Source organism: Mya arenaria, chromosome 4, assembly GCF_026914265.1.
Source record: "Mya arenaria isolate MELC-2E11 chromosome 4, ASM2691426v1".
Lineage (NCBI taxonomy): Eukaryota > Metazoa > Mollusca > Bivalvia > Myida > Myidae > Mya > Mya arenaria.
In genome coordinates this window covers 38,117,895-38,140,749 of record NC_069125.1, presented here as the reverse complement: position 1 = coordinate 38,140,749, position 22,855 = coordinate 38,117,895, and the positions used below count along the sequence as shown (strand labels likewise).

The window sequence follows — 22,855 nt, the reverse complement described above, 5'->3', positions numbered from 1 at the left end:
TTGTACTGGTTAATTTTTCCTTCAATGTATGCGGCAGTATGAAATAAACCCAATTCTAATTCACAGAACGGAAACTCACCAAATTCATAAGCATAGTCATTTAAATTACTGCATGTTTGTCATACCTATAAAACGGCTGCCTCTCTTTTTTCTTTTTATGGAGAATAGCGGTGATGTCGGTGGGATCAATAACACTGTCCCGCCCCAGACTAAGCCCGCGGCTCAAGTCCTTCAAGCCCTCATCACTATACAGGTCCAAAGAAGCTCTTCTATCAAGGGACTGACGCCGGATGTCGATACTGCTCGGCCGCGACACCAAAGTACCGCTTTGAGAATATATTCCCATTTTTCACGATTGTCCTTTTCGGTTTCAACTATCTTAATGAATGTGTTCAAGGTTCACAAAAGCTAAATATATGGTATACCTGTATCGTACATGTGTTCGCAAACAAACTCTTATAGACATACAATTGCTTAAATAAATAGTGTCATTACATAAAAAGAAAACCAAATTTAATTGCTCGTTGATTCTGTCACTCTGTTACCGAAAAGAGCTGTACAACATTAGCTTGGAAATCCGAGTGAACTTAGCAAGGACATGATTTAGTGCCGGGAGATGATTTACATGTAGTATAACAATAAATGACGAGCATTTATCAGCTAACAGTGCTATCATTTTCGACAAATTTATAACATTCTTATTCCTATCAGTTTATAACATATCCCCATAATAAATTTTCATCAAAATTTTGGAGAGAATGATTAAGGACTGTTACACAAGTTTCTAAAGCCAATTCTCTTTAATCTTCAAAAGTGTCTTTCCGAAGTTGATATTTACATAATGCTTCATGTGACAATGTCCTTGGCTTGTTTCAGATTTCAGAAGAAAGGAGATAGCCATGCTTTTACAATTGTATAATACATGATTAGTTATTTTAACAATGCCTTATTATATGATGCTGACATGATATATAAAACTGATATGTTTTCCAGCTCATGCATTTGCCTTATTTGTGATGCAAGCAGTCTATTTACATTATCATAATTATAATTAGTAGTAGTAGTAGTAATGCTAAGTTATGTACAATATTCTAAAGGAAGACATACATTGTATTACCATACATATTCAGATAAACGGCAAGTTATCTCTGTAATTGTTGAACCTTAGCTCGTTTTAAAAGACAATGAAAATTACAGGGACAAGTCCAATAGGCGAACGATTATTGAAGACCCCCTTTAAAGGCACCAGGACAAAGCACGACATACACTGAACAAGAGACACAGAGCGTTTAAATGAATGAATGCCATGTCGGAAGCACAAGCTGCAGTCAACCATTTGAAATATTTGCAGGATTTTATGATGCATGTTTTTAATATTTATGTTGACTTAGTTCCTCGTATTGTTTTTTCCTGACGGTCCAGAACAAGCTCGCAGTAATTTTGGACTGCTGTGATAGTCCCTGTTATTTCTACTATACAGTCAGTTTGATATTTTGGTGTATTTTCATTCGCTCCAAAGTCATTATTAAACCCTTTGAAAGGATTAAACAAAGCACAAAGTCTTTACATGTTTTAATGCTAATAAAAATGCATGTTCTAAAGTTTATCACGCGTGATATTGTCATGTAATATCAGTGCACTGGTCATATTAAAGTACTGGGTATAAATAAACCGAGTATAGGGCCGTATTAAGTAGTCAAAGTCTGGGAGGGCGTACAAGTATCAATAAATTTTCTCGAGGGCTACACATTTGTCTATATTTGTTAAACTGACAATTTTGACAATGCTAAGGACATTGTCCGCTATGCTGACAACGTAAATAACATTTTATCTCAGATAAATTCAATGATGTCGATGAAAATTATCAAAATCAACAATTGGTCTTAAATAACGATATCTAACCGCTTAATTCCAGTCCCAGTCTGTTATAAAAGATAAATATGCTAAGTTTACAGTTTATTTATTGTAACTGAACTTTTTATAAAAAAAAAGGTCACGGCAGTATTGGTTTGTTTCTCTTTCATCATGAACTATTATTTTATAGGTTTTTTTCTCACGAAGAAAAAAGCCAATCTTTCGATGTTCAAATGACGACTTATAAGTTATCACCTGAAACATGAAGAAATAAGCAAAACCTCCTTTGCCTAAACTAAATCATCGATATTATAGTTATGTATACCATAATTCCATTAGCATAACATAACAAAAACACATATAGGTTTTTAGTAACTGGAGTGATAATTTTATCCAAAATCTCAATTTTTTGTGGGATTTTAATTTCTTGAAGCATGAACATAAATTTAGTACCACAGCCACATGGCGTGCGATCCCGGAAAGTCTCTGAACCAGGGGCATTGTTGTTGTTAAGTTTATAAAAGAATGCCCGCGCCCTAAAAGTTTGCTGCTCAATGGCTTGACCCCGTGTATTGAATCCGAAGGAGGAAATTATTTTGTACCCAAAATTAAGCAAGAACTGCGATGAATGACATATGTACCAGGGGCTGTCCGTAAGACACGCCTCAGCGATTACGTTTACTTCAATGACTAGCTATTATACAGTCCAAACACAAAACTTCAATTCTAATCTCAAAATAAAGTGAATTTTTAGGTGAATATTGAATACAGCCCCAGAGTTGCTCTACAATATAAGTGTAAAAGGCCATACTACGATGTACCACAGGCGAACGTGGCCACTACGTTGAATATTGCCGATACGAGGATAATTGCTTTAACAAACTCATAGTAAAATGACGACTAGGCTCTTCTTGCGGTTTCCATTTTAATGAACTATCAAAAGCAGGGCAATCTCGAGGATTGATAGCGCTTTAGTACATTGGTATTAAATCATGTGTGATGTCGTCTGCGCAAATGAGTCCTATTGATGTAATAACAGATATTAAAAATAACAAACACATTTTTTAACCAAGAGAAACTATTACAAAAGAAAAACATATCATGAACGATAAGTAAATTCAACTTAAAAGTCTAAACTATTTGAAAATAGCACGATGCACGAAACATGAAAACGCTACTTTTAACTTCACTGGACTCTTTTTCGCTGGCAACATCACAATTAATTCCATTATATGATATATTAAATTGTTTAGTGTATACGTATAAATGAATGACTTTGATACATAATTGACAAAAGTAATCAGTTTTTGTTTTCATTAATCGTGTGATTGTTAATACATTGCATTGCTTTTCCACGACAGGCCCCGATTTCTTGAACAATCCGCAAGTCCCTTATAACAGGACCTGGCTTAGCACACTATTTTTGTTATCATACTCTCATTTTAAAGACCTTTGAGACTTTTACAGAGAGTTATTTTTGTGATAATTACGGTAAACTAGCTTTTTTTATTTGTAATATCAACTTTATAGTGGTTGTTCTCTTAATTATGAAGCTTGTTATACTTTCGAGAAAAAAGGGCCAGTTCTTAACCATATATTCAAATACAATAAATATTGTTATCTTATTAAAGCAATTATTCTAATTACCTTTGGAATTTATTTTTCTTCTTTGGAAGCCCAGGGAATAGTTGATTCTCTGTAGGTGACAGGTCAGTCTTATGTTTTCCCTCCTGGTAAGGCGACACGGGGCTGCTTGGGCTCGGAACCGAGCCATTTCCAGTCACCGAGCCATTGGTACTTATGGAAAGCGAGTGTGGTTTCTTCATTTGGAAACACAAAAGTGATATTTGATATGTTATTAAGAAGTACACAAACTTCTTTGATTTAACGTAGTCCGATTGCTGAAGAGGTCTGGTATATTTTCTCAAAAGCTTTAATTAATCATATTACCTCTGAATTGTTCTGATGAATTTGTATGCATTATTTTCAATTAGATATAACACTGTATAATTTGTTTAAGCAATCCATTGAAATATATTATAGGGCAATAGAAGTAATAAAAATAAAATAATTAAACAAAGACAACATTTTGTATGGCTTTGATACAGAGAACAAATTGTCGTGAAGAAAGAAGTGGGGCTTTTTGAAATCTTTTTTTTTATATATTTTCTGTGCTATAAAAGTTTTGCTTGAAATATAATTTTAACCAATTGAAGATCAGAAAAAGAAATAAAAAGTGATCTTAAACACCGATGTGGCACGTTTAATTTATCATATATAAATATAGACAATTAAAATTTACGATGATACAAGTAGTCTTCGTGGTTTCAAAACTAATTTACAATCAGTATGTAAATTTTGTCATAAAATTCCTACATGTATTGAGTCAATAAAGTCGAGTGCAAATAACCCAACGATCGTTATCAAAAACCAACCATATATACAATACGTATAATAAATAAATAATGAGAGCTTGTAGTTTGAAAGAAAGGATTTAAAGGCATACTCAGTTTCCACATTTAAGTCAAAGAACTCAGTCCATGACGATATGAGATTTTCCCTACTTCAAAACAACTTTGTTTTTCGTGCAATTTACTGAGTTTTGTTTAATCTAAAGTGCAAACGTGTATAGATAACACTGAGATCATAGAGAAATATAATTATGAAAGTATTAACCTCTCGTTTGTCGAATTAAAAAAGGACTGTAAAAACAGCTTTGAATGTATTTGGAATTATGCAATAAAAACTACGAAGACAAGCCCAATGGTCAAAATGTCACATGTACACCCTGCTTAGAGGCACAAGGTTAGACCCTAACGGCAATGAACGACTGACACACATGTACACCCTGCTTAGAGGCACAAGGTTAGACCCTAACGGCAATGAACGACTGACACACATGTACACCCTGCTTAGAGGCACAAGGTTAGACCCTAACGGCAATGAACGACTGACACACATGTACACCCTGCTTAGAGGCACAAGGTTAGACCCTAACGGCAATGAACGACTGACACACATGTACACCCTGCTTAGAGGCACAAGGTTAGACCCTAACGGCAATGAACGACTGCCACACATGTACACCCTGCTTAGAGGCACAAGGTTAGACCCTAACGGCAATGAACGACTGACACACATGTACACCCTGCTTAGAGGCACAAGGTTAGACCCTAACGGCAATGAACGACTGACACACATGTACACCCTGCTTAGAGGCACAAGGTTAGACCCTAACGGCAATGAACGACTGACACACATGCACACCCTGCTAAGAGGCACAAGGTTAGACCCTAACGGCAATGAACGACTGACACACATGCACACCCTGCTTAGAGGCACAAGGTTAGACCCTAACGGCAATGAACGACTGACACACATGTACACCCTGCTAAGAGGCACAAGGTTAGACCCTAACGGCAATGAACGACTGACACACATGCACACCCTGCTTAGAGGCACAAGGTTAGACCCTAACGGCAATGAACGACTGACACACATGTACACCCTGCTTAGAGGCACAAGGTTAGACCCTAACGGCAATGAACGACTGACACACATGTACACCCTGCTTAGAGTCACAAGGTTAGACCCTAACGGCAATGAACGAGTGACACACATGTACACCCTGCTTAGAGGCACGAGGTTAGACCCTAACGGCAATGAACGAGTGACACACATGTACATCCTGCTAAGAGGCACAAGGTTAGACCCTAACGGCAATGAACGACTGACACACATGTACACCCTGCTAAGAGGCACAAGGTTAGACCCTAACGGCAATGAACGACTGACACACATGCACACCCTGCTTAGAGGCACAAGGTTAGACCCTAACGGCAATGAACGACTGACACACATGTACATCCTGCTAAGAGGCACAAGGTTAGACCCTAACGGCAATGAACGACTGACACACATGTACACCCTGCTTAGAGGCACAAGGTTAGACCCTAACGGCAATGAACGACTGACACACATGTACACCCTGCTTAGAGGCACAAGGTTAGACCCTAACGGCAATGAACGACTGACACACATGTACACCCTGCTTAGAGGCACAAGGTTAGACCCTAACGGCAATGAACGACTGCCACACATGTACACCCTGCTTAGAGGCACAAGGTTAGACCCTAACGGCAATGAACGACTGACACACATGTACATCCTGCTAAGAGGCACAAGGTTAGACCCTAACGGCAATGAACGACTGACACACATGTACACCCTGCTTAGAGGTACGAGGTTTGACCCTAACGGCAATGAACGACTGACACACATGTACACCCTGCTTAGAGGCACAAGGTTAGACCCTAACGGCAATGAACGACTGACACACATGTACACCCTGCTTAGAGGCACAAGGTTAGACCCTAACGGCAATGAACGACTGACACACATGTACACCCTGCTTAGAGGCACAAGGTTAGACCCTAACGGCAATGAACGACTGACACACATGTACACCCTGCTTAGAGGCACAAGGTTAGACCCTAACGGCAATGAACGACTGACACACATGCACACCCTGCTTAGATGCACAAGGTTAGACCCTAACGGCAATGAACGAGTGACACACTTGCACACCCTGCTTAGAGGCACAAGGTTAGACCCTAACGGCAATGAACGACTGACACACATGTGCAAACCAAACATGCCACACAAAAATTTAACTATATCAATGAACAAAAGGTTAACCGCTTTGGGACGGTCAATGAAACACAAGTTGTCTTGAACACGAACTTACTGGGGTTAAACCATTTCACTATATTTTTTCGCAAGTGTTTGAAAGTCCGCTGTATTTATTTGGATGTATTTTGAACTTTGTTTTTTTTGATGTTATTTTAGCATAAGTTCATTATGTTTAATGGTATGTATTTGGAAGTTCACCAGGTTTCTTTGAATGTAATTGGCAGAATACTGTTTCTTTGAATGTAATTGGAGGTAAACAATGTTTCTTTGAATGTATTTGGACGATCATTATGTTTCTTCGAACGAATTTTGAAGTTCACTATGTTTTTATTTGTTTCAACATATTACAAGTATAAATAATAAATATTCCTCTTGTCATTGTCAAGTGATCACAGATAAGTATGAGAACAGCGCTAAATTAACCTTTGTTCTTAAATACAAGTCACTTAGGAAAAGAAGGTAGCCTTATATGTATTCCACATACCACTACTTTTTTCTATGTATTGACAGTGTATGATAAACATTTTTACAAAACCGCCGCCTGATGGAGCACTGTCAAAACATTATTTATGGAAACAAGTTTAACGAAATGTTTGAAGAAAATAATAACCTAATCAAAATCCGATAATAAAACGAAGGCGGGGCTCTTTAAGCGGCATAGACTGCCCTTTGTGTCATCTAACATCTAATCTAAAATGGTGAAGAAAGACAAGTTATCTATGTTTAAGTCTTCATTTGAAGCAAAATGTTGCCTTCCGACGTAGCATTTTTGACGCAATTTATCACGTGATATACACACACTGATAGGTATATCATTTTTGTTTTTTAAAGTTCACGCCAATAAACCTGTTCTACATATGATTCCAGAAAGCATCATATATAGCGGAAACCTAATTCCCACCGCAAATACTCGCTGACAGACTAATGACGGCAGCAGCGGGCGACTTATAAAACTGCCTTCTTGTCAATCAATGATCCAGCCAGAGAACCTTGCTGTCTGTTACCGTGTCTCTAGCCCTGACGCTGAGACGTCGTTTTGTCTAATTAATTCTATAAGAGGATATATCTTAAGAAAAAAGTTGGCAATTATGTGCAAAGTGTCGATTGTAATGTAACTAGTATGGCAAGTGAGATGCAAAAATCTGATTTCGGCTTTCTGTTTCAACAACACAGGTTAGAAAGACATTGTTTAAAATGATATCGTCTATAGTAATGTTGATGTTGGGCACATATTTGATGCTGTTTTGTTGAGCACTTAATATTTGATGCTGTTTTGTTGAGCACTTAATATTTGATGCTGTTTTGTTGAGCACTTAATATTTGATGCTGTTTTGTTGAGCACTTAATATTTGATGTTGTTTCGTTGCTGCCTTTTATTGCTCTATATCTCAGTGCCTTACTTATAAAATCACGATAGTGTTTATTTTTCATTTTTAAATTGTGTTTTAAATAGATAAAATCTACAATGAAACAAATGTTTAATGTCTCATCTTTTGCCGCTAAACAATTAAGTCAGAATTTTTTTTTTTTTCTTAATCTTAGTTTTGTTCATTTTTTGCATTTAGATTGTCATGTTCATTTTAAATAATTTGATTGTTGTAGGTTTTGTTTTTTGTATTCTATACACGTTATAATATATAAGTATATAACTAAAAGTTTGAATAAAGTATAAGAAATGTAAACTTGTATTATATATCAGAAAAAGTGATTTTAGTGATAACATTAACATGTCGAAGATGTTTTTTAGAACTTCTTTTATAGAAAGAAGTAATGAGGTTTTGTCTTGCTCTTTTTAAAAAGTCATTCATCTAAAATTCTTTGGAATAAGTGAACCCCAACGATATTGAACCAATATTAAAGGGTCTTCAAGGAATATATGCTTTTACCAGTGAAAAAAAGTTTTTGATATAAGGCATCATAAATAGGTTATTAGTAGCCATTTACATGGACATGTTTACTAGTAATTTGATATAAGAAATAGCATCGATTTCTAGTGTAATAGTTTATCCAGCAAGAAAAAATGGAATTTACATTTTCATGGCATTTTTAATCAATACGTCATCACAAACTCTGTATTTATTTTGTCAATCCCAATTTAGAAGACTCTCTCATTTCAAAGCACAGATGTTAACTTTTTCTTTACATTAGTTTCCTTAACTTCGATTTCTCTAGTTAAATATTTGTATAGGAATTGCGATTTGCATATTTCTCGTGATTGTGACGATTTCAAATAATGTCATGAAAACGGCATTGAAATTTAAAAGATTAAAAAAGTGTTACATAACTGTAAAGCAATATAAAAATCGTCCCTATGACATGTTGCGAATAAGAATAAATCATTTGCAGCTGAAGTATGCCCTATCCTCTTAATAAGATCTCCATACGACATTCAAAATAATATTCCGGAGAATTATTAAGCATTAGTCTTGACGTCTTGACAAGAGAGAAACTAATGTATTGAAACCTTAGACAATGGCTAAGCCTTGATTTGTCATTAATTCTTTGCGAAATATCAAATATCAAATACAGATGAACTCAGTCTAATGATGTTAATAATTATAATGTCCAGTGCAATAAAGGGACTTGCTCATTCTTTGGACCAAGCATTTCTTTCATGGTAATGCATCTGACAAGACATATTGTATCATCATTTTACTCTATGATATCCCAATTTCAGAAAAAAAATATAATAAAAAACTATTTGGTTTCAGTTTGGTGCAAACCCACAGCGGTCAAGTCAAGCAAAAATATAAAAAAGACGCCTTTACCTCTAGGCCACAATGATAATGAAAATTGTGATTTTCAAAGACGATATTTTACCAAGTATCAAAAATTGCTGAAGAGTTCCAGCTTTTGGTATTTAGTTTTAACACTCCAAATGATTTGCCACACTTCATTTCCTCATACAAAAAGGGCATATTACATATATACATATATTCATTGATATGCGCTTACAACAGATAATAATGGATTCACAATATATATTTATAGTTATAAATTACAATAATTATATAGTTAATGATAGATGACTGACGGATACAACTCTAAAAGCGTCTTAAGCGACGCATGTTTTTATACTTAAAGATAATTAATGAAACTAATACAAAACGTGTTCATGTAAAACGAGTATTACTTCTTTCAAAAGATTAAACGTTATGTATATATTATTTGGTATTTTGCTCCGTTTTCGACAACTTCTGAGCTATCTAAAATTTCTATTATTTCGCTTTTGTAAGAAGACATTGCATTTTGTTTAAATCTGACGGTGTTAAAGATGGTTTGAGTTACCAAAATATAAATTTAACTTTTTCATTAATTTTGAGTTTCATTATTTAGCAGGAATACTAAATACACCAAATGCAACATGTGTATGGGAACAAGGAGTGATGAAAAGTTTACGAAAGGAGATTTTTGTTTTATTATGGCAAAAAGCATAAATTTTGCATTTTGTGGGAAAAGAATGTTTACACTGTAAAAAAATTTGCGTCAAAAGACAGGCTTTTCCGAAACAATGCAAAACAATTTTTCATGCCAATTCATTATGTGAATGATATATGTTTTACTGTTAAGATATTTTTTCCTCGAAATAAAATAACACATTTTAAATTTGGGCATTCCTTTCCCACTGTTGCATTGCGCATCCTTTAAGGATTTCTTTCTCATATAAACTTCCTATTACAGTGAGCAATTTTATCTTTAACTTGATAGCATTTTGTGTTTTATGGTGTCATATAACTTCCGTAAGATAACCTGATAACGTTTGCAAACTGTTTCGAGATAATCACTTAATTTTCGAGATAATTATCAAGCTATCTAGTTAATATTCATACAAAGAATCGGCAAAATCAATAACGTAAGACTAAAAACAGGCTCAAAACTGCCATCTGTTACATTTAATATTGTACAACACAAGCATGTCATCTACTAATTGCTAGCGAATTCCAGTTAATAAGTAATATAGTAACTGGTTAACTGAATAAGATTCGTGTTACCTGACTTGTCTATAAATGCATTTCTAGCTTCTAGCAGCAACTTCTTATATAGTTACTATTTGCGAATTCAACTTACTAAGTAACATAATAACTTTTTATTAACTAGATCAGATTCATGTTACCATAGATTAATACAACCTGTTATCTACTCATGATTTGCAAATATCACCTAGTAAGTGATAACATGAATCTTATCTAGTTAACCAGGGTTTTTGTTGCTTATTTAGTGGTATTCGTAAACATAGTGTCTGAATCTAGAATATATTTATGATTAACACCAACCAATTCGCAAACGTTATCTATCGGCAGTGATATTCCACCATAGTTTTGTTATATTTCCTTCAGAAATCAAGTTCAAAGGCTATAAAAAAAGTTAAACAAATACATTTTGCTGACCGATCCAAGGCAGTTCCCCACCAATCCTTGATGAACATCCCTAGTTCTACATGTTGTGTGTTGTTTGCGGATGAGTGTGTTATCATTCTGTCAGTAATCAAGTTTAACTGCTATAAATTGTTAAAAAAATTCATATTGCTGACCGTTCCAATGCGATACCCCAACAATCCTTGATGGACACTCCTAGTATATATGTTGTGTGTTGTTTGCGGATGAGTGTGCTGTTATGCACCAGTCAATTGTAACCACGCCCCCCCCCAGGTCCGGGGATAGCCGGGGAAAAGGGTCGTGTTTTTTTACTTTCCAGGTGCCACCGCAGGGCCGGGTGACCGCGGTGGTTTTGCCATAGCGCCAAATTTAGCGGAGATTTGGCCTTATATAGAGTCTCTGGGGTGCGGGGGCATTTGGCCTGGGGTTAACCATCAGTTCGTCTAAGGATTTTACCCGGGCTTGGCTGGACCGAAAGTCAAAGTCCCGGCTATTCCCCGGACCTGGGGGGGGGGGGGGGGGGGGGTCGTGGTTACAATTGACTGGTGCATTATTCTGTGTTTCTGGCTTGGCTTTGTCACTGAACGGGGTTTATGTTTAAGACTGGTGGATTTGTTTCTGTAGTTTTTTTATACAAATTAAAGATTTACTTTGAAAATGTGAAGCATACTTCAATATTGTTAAAGATTCATATACATGACGAAATAAAAACAGTTTGATTAAATTTTGAACATTAAAAACAGTTCCAAAAACAAAAGAAAAAGAACGACTAAAAAAGAAAAGAAAAAATATAAACTTGCGTTGACATTTCATCCTAACTGTTTGTCGTAACATCATAACTATTAAAATGCATAATTACTTTTATACAAACCATAGTTCATAATGTTAAGAAAATAAAAGAAAGGTTACATCGAGTCCTAGACCAATATCGAGAGTACCTTCTCATGTTATCGGAAATGACCGCCACAATTTGCCTGCGTAAAATAAAATAATATCGATGACGGATCGTTCAATGGCTCTGTGCATTCGAATAATAAATCACCGTAGTATTGCACAAGATATAAATAATCGAGCGCAGCAATAATTCATTCCAGCCTGACACGCTAAAACTATGCTGCACCCATGGATCGGTATTGCAATCAGTGACATTGTGCTCTTGCAATTACAAAATGCACTGAACTGTGCAGTAACAAGTAAAACTACCTGTAGATGCATTCATCTACGACAGTTTCTTGATGATGTTTCATGTTCTCATCATCTCTCTGACCTTTTGATATGAGAAAATCAATACCTGATTAATTCATCATTGATAATATTCAACACTTTTCACTTTTCACAAGAGTTGAAATATTTTGTAGTTTAAAGAAATCATCGAACTCAACTGAGACAGCGACATGAGTGTTGCGTTTATTCTTTAAATCATGTAAATTGATGTTTTATCGTCCTCATACTAGCTCAATGCTTCTTTTTAGATGTGTTTAAAGATATGTTGTTATTTTATACTGCTAAAAAGCCGGTAATTTTGTCTCATTTTGTCGGGATGACGGGTTTTACACCAAATCTTATAACCGTACAAATGCATGTGTTTCTGTTTTGTACTACAACCAGTATTGACAGCCGACTTGAATTCACTTCTTATTCAATGCTATAACAATCACAATTGTTAGAAAATGGTATTATCAATGCTGGTTAAGATGAAAATTATCCTGTCCCCTTTGGAAGAACCTCTACCTTTTGTTCCATATCTTATTTATAAAATAAAAATTCCTTGTATAATGTATATATCAGGTAGGATAAATTCATTGCTGTTGGGCATACTAAACAAACTAAGAAAAATACGGACTAAGTAAAACTGTATTGCTTCTTGAGCGTCCGAGTCGTTACCAAGTGCCTCACTGTCATGGGGGTGCTCCTTCAGGGGTTCCAAACTTTCTACAAACTTCCACCTTTTCTTTCAGTTTTCGGGGCCGGCTGTTGAAGGTTCTACACTGTCGTCGGATGCTGATCTTCGTAAGCGTCCTTGTCGTCACTGAGTGCCTCTGTGTTATGGCGGAAATCATGGTAGATCTGCACAGTCTCCGATGTACGTATTGTGTTGCTCATAGGCATTAAAACTCATTTGGTCATCTTATCAACGTGTGTACAACATTATATCGAAAGATAAAAAAATCATCTAAATATTACATCTTGATTACCAATTGACCAGTCGCAAATGCAATTGCTGCCATTTGTCGAGATCATTTGGTGAGGTATTTTGGTCAATGAATTGGGAAATGCCGCATCAAGTGTTCTTATTCATTTCTAAATATAATCATATTATTGGTCAACCGATTGTTTGATTGACAACTTTCGATAAGACAATTTCGTTGAACTTTGTAATTGCAGAATCAACACCGACCATTAAAGTTCGTCGAGTTTCGAGATAGAGAGAATAACTACTCAAAAAATACTAATATATTCTTAATTTAAACTGTATTTATTTTACAACGATTGTGAAGACATTTATTTAAACTTATGCGAAGTCACTCTTATTGGCCAATGTTGCGCGGGAGTGTTGGCTTGTGCTGAGGGGGGACCTGAGCCCTCGGAAAAAAAACACATATCCTTTTTGGTCAACACGTACAAGACTCATAAAGACCTAGGTCGGGAATCGATCTCTGGTAACTTATTGAGGAGCGAGTGCGTTTACCATCGTAATTAAAGTTTAGCATAGTTTATTGGTTATGTTTTTGTCATAAAATGCTTTGCAAAACGATATTGATATTCGCTATGTTCGATCAGCAAAAGTGATAAATTGTAGTGCTCTCAGAATTATCGGGTTTGTGATAAAAGTGTTGCGAATGAACGAACTGTTCTGCCTGATCGAATTACACAGGAGTTTTACATGAAGCCCTAGTTCGCAAAACAGGAAATATACGAACATTTATTCAATAAGCTTAACGGATATTTGGAAACCTATTAATAAAACCAAACACTTAGACAACGAAGACGTCTGGAAATTATTTAAAAGCAAATGCTTCGTCAATCGGGCTCGGTACTTAAGTATGACAAAATTGCTTGGAAGATAATGTTTTCTGACATATATGAGATGAAATATTTTTCCGAATGCAATGGCATTTGTCTTCCTTTGCTTTATAAACATGTATTGTTTCACAGTTAAGATTTACTTCTCACTTGGTCTTGTTTATCGAGTTCAAGCGATAAACGCATACCTGTGTGTCGACTTTGTTTTATTCTTGAGACCTTCGGCAATTATATTTCATTTCCGTCACTGTGTAATTCTGACAGCACTACACTTAGTATGGCCGTCTACAAACATGAAGTCACGTGATGTGGTCTTATGTTGCGTATGAAACTTACCTTGGAAGGCTTCAAACTTATAATAGCCATTATGATGAATACGTGTCCATAACACCTGCGTTTTCATACACTAATTCAGTGGATACTAAAGGGGCATGCCCAGTATCGAAAAACAATTAACAAAGGCCTTGTTAATTGGTACACGGAAAAGACGTGACGGACACTGAACCTCGACATTGTTTTATTTCCTTTATCAAATTATGATACAGTTTTCGCAGAAGACTAACGTTGTTTTGTTTTTAAAAACGCTGTTCATCTCATATCATCATCGCTTATTTTCAGTTCGCTTTGAACATGAGGAGGCGGAGCTGAAGAAGTTTGTCGGAGAAATAACGCCAAGCGACGCTCCGACCCGAGAAGATATCATGTCCACTACAGACCTACTTAATTATCTTAGAAAAAATGACCCAATAAACACAAGTTCTTGTAGTGACCCAAATAGGCATCTGCGCTCTTGGCCTGAGAAAGAGGATTCATCATTTAAGAGATTCATTAGGAAAGCCCCCAAACACGCTGGTAAACGATATAGAGAGGGTATCCTAGAAAGTGATGCTGTTGTTTTAAATCGTTTCAAAACATTTCGTGGTGCAAAAGAAATTAATTACCGTGCTAGTGGCATACACAGTTATGATAACGATGATGCTGTTACTGATTATGCACGACAGGAACACTTTGGACGCGATACGAAACAGAAAAGAAGCAATTTTGAAGGGACCAAAGAGTGTCGTGTAATAAATAATTTCGTGTTTTCATTTCAAACGGACGCAAGCAATCGTTACTATTTACGCTCTTTTGATAGACTAGACAAGTCAACAGCCACTGAAGAAGACTATTTACTGTATCAAGAAAAGTACATAGACTTTCAAAAGGTTGCCCACATAATAAAATACATTGGCTTCGCTGTATTGTCTGTCATGGTTTTTGAGGTATGAAAAATCTTTATTATCATAATTATGTATAAATTTTCATTTGACAAAATCATTATTCCTGCTAACTTAAACATAGCAATGGGATCATTCATTTAGTACGTGATTTTTATCAAATGCTATTTTAGTAGGTAGTTTGTCCATAATAAAAAAGATTATGATGTTTGTGAACAATTCGTGTATTAGTTTAGTGTTGAACTTTGACGCCGTTCGTGTATACTGCAATGATGTTTATATGGTTTCAAGCCTTCTTTAAACATTGTGGCAGATTCATATCTGCTTCATAAACAATCCCAGAGAAAGTTTTTATTTCGAATGGTATCATAGTTTATCTATGTCATACATTACTTCTCCATATTTATTGGTAGTATTCGTCAATAAATGGAAACACTACAAATAAATATAAACACTCGAAAAGTAATAAACCGATATATTTGCTGGGATAGCCATGCGTGTTTACATTCGTAGTTTATTCACCGAAAACCTTTGACTCCAGGCCCACAAAACATTCTATATTTAGCGTTTTTAATTTATATAATGGCCTTGTAAAAATCTATATACATGACGTTCAATATTATTCATGTTTTTCACAGGTGCTGCTTAAATTGGTATGTTTGGGACCTGTCTTCTTCCGCAAAAAGATTGAGGTAAGGCATATGTAAGCCTTACATTTTTGTGTTTTAGTGTAAAGTTTGTATGTAATTTATCTGACGGAAGCGTTCGGGTGACCTTTTTTTTGTCTAATATTGCTTTTGCAAACAAATCAAAACAACCTTGAAATTGAGCTTCACAATAAATCGCGGTATATAAATTTAAACATGTTATTTCCAAATATCGATGTGCAACCAATGTCTATTTAATACAAAAAGGTAGTTTGATAACGAATGCTTAAGAAGAGGAAAAATGTATGGCAAAATTCCGAACGCCCATTAACATCACGATTTCATTTATGCACAGAAGTAAAAAAAAAATCGTTAAGCAAACAACTTGACCTTTGCAAAAACATTGCGAAAACAGATCACTTGTAAATAATAAACTAAAATAACATTTGTATTTCCTTGGAAACGATGATTCGAAAATTATCAAAATCGATAACCCTAGTTATCTCGTTCCAGGTATTTGACGGTTTCATTGTTACAATATCGTTCGTGATCGATGTGGTGTTTATGGACAGTAAATGGTACGAATCCGGCAAAGACGCTACAACGATACTTGTCCTTCTCATGCCATGGCGAGTCGTCCGCATTGTTAACAGTAAGTCACTTATTTCATGTTTGAAGTAAATCATGTTTTGATGGTTGTTACGAGAGAGTGAAGATGCGTATTGAATTGTTACATTCATTGGCATTCGGAACTCCTCGGCAATTTTCTCGAAAACAAACTCGGGTGTATGCCGGTACATCAGTAGAAGTAGTTCGTAAATTTTTAAATTATACCTTAATTAAACGTAGAATTTAAGCTTGTATTTATTGATCTAAGTTTAAATTGATTTCGGAGTGAAGTAAATTATTGCAAACATAAATAAGATTCCCAATAGTTTAGTCATTAAGTTTAAGTGCTAAATTAAATTTGTACGCGATCTACTTGTAGCGGCTTAAACATATTTCTGAGTATGTAAACCGTCCATATACATCCGAGGTTGTTTTCGAAAAAAATGGCCGAGGAGTTCCGAATGATTCATTGGCTGGAGCAGAGGCAGAACAACAATACTGGTCCGTCTCATGCGTTGGCGAGTAGTCCGTGCTGTTAACAGTAAGTCCTCCGTTTTGTGGCTAAACCGCAACGTCGTTGTTTGCGAGCGAAATGAAATAGGGGAAGAGGTCGTTTATAGTTAAACATTATACATTATCAACGAGTATGAAGAAAGCTATGATAGCTTATACTAAGTCACTCTCGTTGGCACGATGTTGCGCGAGCGTGTGGTCCTGTGTTGTGGGGAAACCGGAGTACCCGGAGAAACCCACTTGTCCGACTTGGTGACCACTAACCAAACTCACATGCGCCCAGGCCTATTATAAGAACTCTTATAAACAGTAACTGTTCATGTAGCTTGCATGCTACGATGAATTAATAGCAATTGTGAATTTTCACTCGAAACTATAGTTCTAAATTAGTGTTTTGACAGGAACATTCATAACCGTTTATATAAAAAAAAAACATATTTTTAGTTTATCTATGAATCCACTGTCAAAAAAGACGGCAGGAATCTTAAATGTTTGGCAAATCATCTCTACAAATCAATACCTTGGATCCGATACAAGTTTGTTGCTGTTTTGATAAACAGCGAATAGTATATCTAAACTCAGTAAGTCGCATGTTGATTTTACCGCGTCATACGCTTTAGATACTGCTCGAATGAGAGGCGATAGTCCACGTGGTGGTCGATGAGCTGTCTCCATCGGTCAAAGAAGATGGACGTCAAAAGGAAACTGCATTGTTTTATTAAATTTCTTGTGTATCATTGCAGGCTTTCTGATCACGATTAACCACAAGCATCACATAGAAATGCTGACCATCAGAAGAGCAAAGAAAAAGGTCGACATCAAATTAAAGAAACTGCGACAACTTATGCTTGAAATGAGAGTAAGTGTCCTGTTAATGAAGTTTACAATATAGCTGTGCCACGTACATACCAATTTCGGTACAACTAGAATTTCTGCTGTGAATATGTCGTATAACGATTATTATATGGGACTTGTATGAATTGGTCCCCAGACACTACTTAGTTGCAATTTCGTGTCTGTCAAAACTATTACCTCATTTGCGCTTAATATTTTGTTTCAGCACGACATTGATTTGTTGATTGGTTTGGCTAAGCTAAAGGGTGCTACAGAACCGGAAATCGTTAACTGTATTTGTAAGTATATTGAGCTGTGTTATCAGTCGAACCAGATAGATTTAGAGTTACTGCAATTGCATGGATGATTTCCCGACAGAAAATATGATTCATTCACCCACTGTCAATATATTCTACAGATAATATTGCAATATGCCATTCTAAAGTCAACAAAAGGACCTTATTGCTATTAATTAAACATATAAATGTATCAATCTCTAGAATGTGTCTATAGTTTGACAGAATATCATTATTATGCAATTGATACTAACAAATACAGATCTGAATAAAACATAACGTTACATGTTATATAAATGGCATTATATCTGTCAGAGATAGTGAAATTAATGTAAGTTTGATGTAAAACATCTTTAACATTTTTTCCAAAGATCGCAAATCTCTTTCTTATGCTGTCATCTCGAGCAATTATTCTTCCCACTGGGGCAATTATCAACCAAATGCCATGGTCAACCATGTATGATTCTATAATTAACTGTATTCTTAACGTCATGAAGAGACACTGGTGATTTCTTTCAATGAGATTGTTTCTGTGCAGACGGCCAAGGAAGGGAAACAAAGTCCTTGGCAGCCATCACCGGTATGGCGTCGCTCATGTTTATCAGTACACTCGGGAAGGACCCAAGCACCCGAGATTGCACTAGGAACACCCGTGAGTCGGGGGACATGTACAATATGCTCATCAGGGATATTCTCAGCGACGAGGAGGAGGGGGAAAGTGATCCGCTCACAGAAACGTCCGATGCAACCAAGGCTAGTTTCTGCCCAAAATGTTAGACATGTCAGCTTCTTGCAGGCATCAACGTTATTCCTCTTTTCCTGTTAAGTTGCACTGGATGACCAGATATTATATTCGCAAACATATATTAGTATTTAAGCTCATGCCTACTCAAATTGGATAGCCGGGTACATTTAGAAGAGGTTTGACAACAATAAATCTGGATTATAATCGCCACATTTCCATTAGGTACCGTAAACAACCGCAAGATTAAGTCTTGCATTGGGTTTATTTAGTGAATTTTTGGAGGCTCGCGAATTTGCAATGGTTTTTTGTAGAGGCATTCGATCGCCATTTTAGACTGAACTCTAAAGAAAGTTAGCATTTCTTTTTTGAAATACTACTTATTCATTGGTGTTTTCTGGTAAAGAATAATATCAATTGGGAAGACAATATGTTTCAAATACATAGAACACAGATAATTTAACAGTGAGCCGTTAAATATGTTGCTTTTAAATTAGTATCTTCGTTATACACTAACATCTGTCTGTGGCCTAGGAACAGTCCCTTGTTTGCATATTGATGAATATCCTAAATGTGATTCAGTTTATCAAAACATTCATTGCTTGTTGCCATTCATTTTAATTTAAGAAGAAGTTCATTACAAAGTAGATATTAGACTAGTTAAGAAACAACTCCTACATACAGCTCGACGAGTTGGCGTTTAATACCCCCGTTAAGTGTAAATTTCGCTCTTGCAGGCCTTGTTCCGGATCGGTAAAGAACGCGACGAAGAAGACGTTACCGTTGAGATACCGAAAGAGATGTCGAGCTCGGACAAAGAAAGTAAGAAACCGAAAATACGGAGACGTGTCACGTTACCACGTCGTCATAAAAGCTGCAATGATGACGAAAAACAGGTGTATTACATCAATGACGGTTTTGACGTTATGGAAGAAGTTGATGACGAAACATTTGCACGTGGGGATAATCGTTCGGTAAGAAGTATGCCACAGATTGAAACGACAAAGGATGGGAAAAGCATTCTTGTGAGTATGCACTTGAATGTGTTTATACATTTTTATGTGCATTCAATTTGTACAATTTCAAATGTATTTATAAGACTAGAAAATGTTGTTGAAGACGAGCTACGTTCAGCGCAAACTTGCTTAGGTGAAATGTACAAAAGCAATTGTATAAATATACAAAAGGAGGAACGAAAATGTTATATAGTATATAATGACGATCAAAAGAAAGTTAGACTTCTTAGCGCAATACTGACGTTATTCCTTCTATATTCGTATCAAGTTACAACTGTTTTAAGGTAAGCCCGAGTTAAATTTGAAGGAAAAGTATCCTGTTTTCCGGGAGGGACGTTAAATGGGGTCCTGTGTGACACTGCTATACACTGGTGAACGTTAAATTACCAGGGTCTGCTAAACACTGGTGAACGTTAAAGAACTAGGGTAGCTCTAACCAGGGTTATATTCTGTCGGTGCACTTTGCTCCAAAATCTTATTGGAGCACTGACCGTATTGGCCGTGCCCGAGTACGAGTATAAATAAGCTTACAAACCCACACCTGTTTGCCAGTCTGTTTTATTTTTTTCTTTGTGCTTAGTTTGCAAAGTAGCACCATCGAAGGTGGAGTAGATCATAAGACAATAACATATAGATCCCATCATAGGCATAGTATAATTGTTGATTATCTTTATTTCGTATCGGACGCAAAATAACAGACTAAAATAACATTGTATAAAATATGTTTTGAATACAGGTTTCTATCATGCCGGTCCTCTATTAAATGTTTCTCCTTGTGTTATTAAGTAGATGTAAGTTGCGTGATCCGTCTCTTTTTCTGCAAAATAAGTTCAGTAAATATAACCCATTCCCCCAAGTCTACAGTTTGATTATGGATTGTTCTTTAAATGATCACAAATTTCGACAGGGACAAACAATGTCTAGAGTGTTCATTTTGGCTTTGATTGTGCGGGAAATTACATTGGCTGTCACACGAAAAGTGCAAGAGACTAAATCTGGATTCATTATTACGTGATTTGTACACAAAATGAGACCATTGTAAAGATTAATGAGAAATCTTCAGTTTCCAAAATTTCCATTTCCTTCGAAATGTAATTTATTGAGTGGATTTTCAACTACTTAAAAGAACGTAAACAGGATTTAAGGAGGGAACATTTTGTAGAACTGCAAATACGTTGCATATTAAACACAGCTTTACTCAATACCTGACAAGTTCCGCTTTATGGAGTATGATATAAAATGTTGCAGCACAACCAGGAGCAAAAGAAATAAGAAGCTATGGTTATTGTCAAAAGAAGAACAATCTTGACCCTTTTCTTTATGAAGAAACGTTGTAAGTGCAAGTCAACTGAAATGTTTTTAATGAACTAATGATCTTGCTTGTTGTGAAAGGAACGTCAGCTACTCAATATATTCTTATCATTTTCAGCCACTAAAGGTCCCTTGATTGGTTTGCGTGTAACATTTGACATTAAAAAAGCACAGAAATAGTGATTTAAACAAAGCCAAGGCACGGTGTATTATCAAATTATATAATTGAAAAAAGTGTAAAGGACAACCAGACGTCCATATCCTGAATATACTTTTTTTGATGATTTAATTTTTCAAGCGAGACAACTCGTACAAACACATTCTCGTATATCGGGGAAATAATGTCGCATATTCAAATGAGACAATAGTGCTGTATTTTAAATTTCTACATGGATATCGACAGAATTTGATTGAAATCGACTTCCATATAGTCTCTTATCAATTGTATAGTTTTCATTTTAAACACTGTGTTATCATCTTCATTTTCTATGAAGTGGTGTATGTGCTCAAACGAAAAATCAGTCCACTCAAATTGCCACAAAAAAACATTTATTTGGTGTTAAGTAAGGAATGCCGCGTACTGCTTCTCACATAGCGAAAACAATGCTTTAATAGTTACCTGCTTTGGCACCCAAATTTGATGCGAGTTTCTTAACTGTGTACGATACTCGGTCAGAAGACCTTGACCCATAGTTTCAGTCATTCGGAACTCCTCGGCCATTTTTTCTCGAAAACAACCTCGGATGTATGCCGGTACATTAGTAGAAGTAGTTCGTAATTTCTGTTTGAGTTCCAATCAGTTTTTTTTTTTTCAAAATTGCCAGATACTTCTATCCGACCTGTATATGAATCAGCAGCATTAAATACATAAACATACAGGCATGGACAATATATATACTACATGTATAGTATAGTATTAAATCTACAGAGATAAAACATGTATGAAACTGATGAAATACTATTACATTTCATATTGTGTAAATAAAGCTTTATTTTGCATTTCAGACGTTTGAATTCACGACGCAAGTGTCATATCTTTGAAAAGAATGTGATTGTACGAAACATTTTCAAATGTAATTACTTGGGAATCTCCTCCAAGTTCGGACGTGTATTTCATGGGATGAAAGGATGTGATTTAACGAGACGTTTTCAATTGTAAATACTCGGCAAACTCCGGCGTGTATTTCGGTTGGATAACAGCCGATTTTGTTCCGAATGGAGACGTTTTGTGAGAAATCCTCGGGCTAGTACTTATTACAAGAAGATTCTACGGATTTGCATACGGCTGTGTACAGGTGTGACAAATTGTAACATTGCAACAAAAAAACTCTTGAAAGAAGAAAAACTAAAATGTTACAAAAGGATATCCTCTATCGAAAGCTTGTCAATCTGCATTACTTTTTTGCTAGTTAGCTGGCTTGATCACTTGTTTATTCACCTGTTAACTTTTATTTAAGACGTTGATAGTTATTTTACGAACTTTTCGATGAAGACGGAAAGTGTAGTAAGGCGATGCGGAGTACGCAGTTCAATTACATGTACTTGGTTCAAGCAAACAGTTTAAGTTGTATCTGCAATTGCTACTATATTGCCACGGATATAAGCGTTCATTTTATTTGACCGTAATAAATAAGTTTGCACAGCCAAAACAGACGCAATTGAACGGGAAGTCAAATATCATCGTAGATTTCATCGACAAAATCCCACGTTAAACCATTAAGCAC

The 22,855-nt window shown here is 35.9% G+C and overlaps 2 protein-coding genes across 3 annotated transcripts in view; one reads left to right on the top strand and one right to left on the bottom strand.

Annotated features, from left to right (window-relative positions):
- Positions 1-3,807, bottom strand: part of LOC128230117 (uncharacterized) — a 34,056-nt gene extending 30,249 nt beyond the window's left edge. Inside the window, exon 1 of one of the 2 annotated variants that reach the window (XM_052942138.1) lies at positions 3,502-3,807. In XM_052942138.1, coding sequence (XP_052798098.1) covers positions 3,502-3,680 — 179 coding nt within the window. In that variant the 5' untranslated portion in view covers positions 3,681-3,807. Of the gene's footprint in view, positions 1-125; positions 505-3,501 lie in introns of those variants that run through there. The other variant, XM_052942137.1, reaches the window with a different exon arrangement.
- Positions 3,808-12,911: 9,104 nt separating this feature from the next.
- LOC128229934 (uncharacterized) lies at positions 12,912-22,421 on the top strand. The gene is made up of 9 exons (XM_052941853.1): positions 12,912-13,005; positions 14,565-15,208; positions 15,802-15,855; positions 16,324-16,462; positions 17,676-17,791; positions 17,993-18,065; positions 18,601-18,815; positions 19,542-19,829; positions 22,137-22,421. Exons 1-9 carry the CDS (start codon positions 12,921-12,923, stop codon positions 22,170-22,172), a joined length of 1,650 nt encoding a protein of 549 aa, XP_052797813.1. The 5' UTR covers positions 12,912-12,920; the 3' UTR covers positions 22,173-22,421.
- The last annotated feature ends 434 nt before the right edge of the window (positions 22,422-22,855 follow it).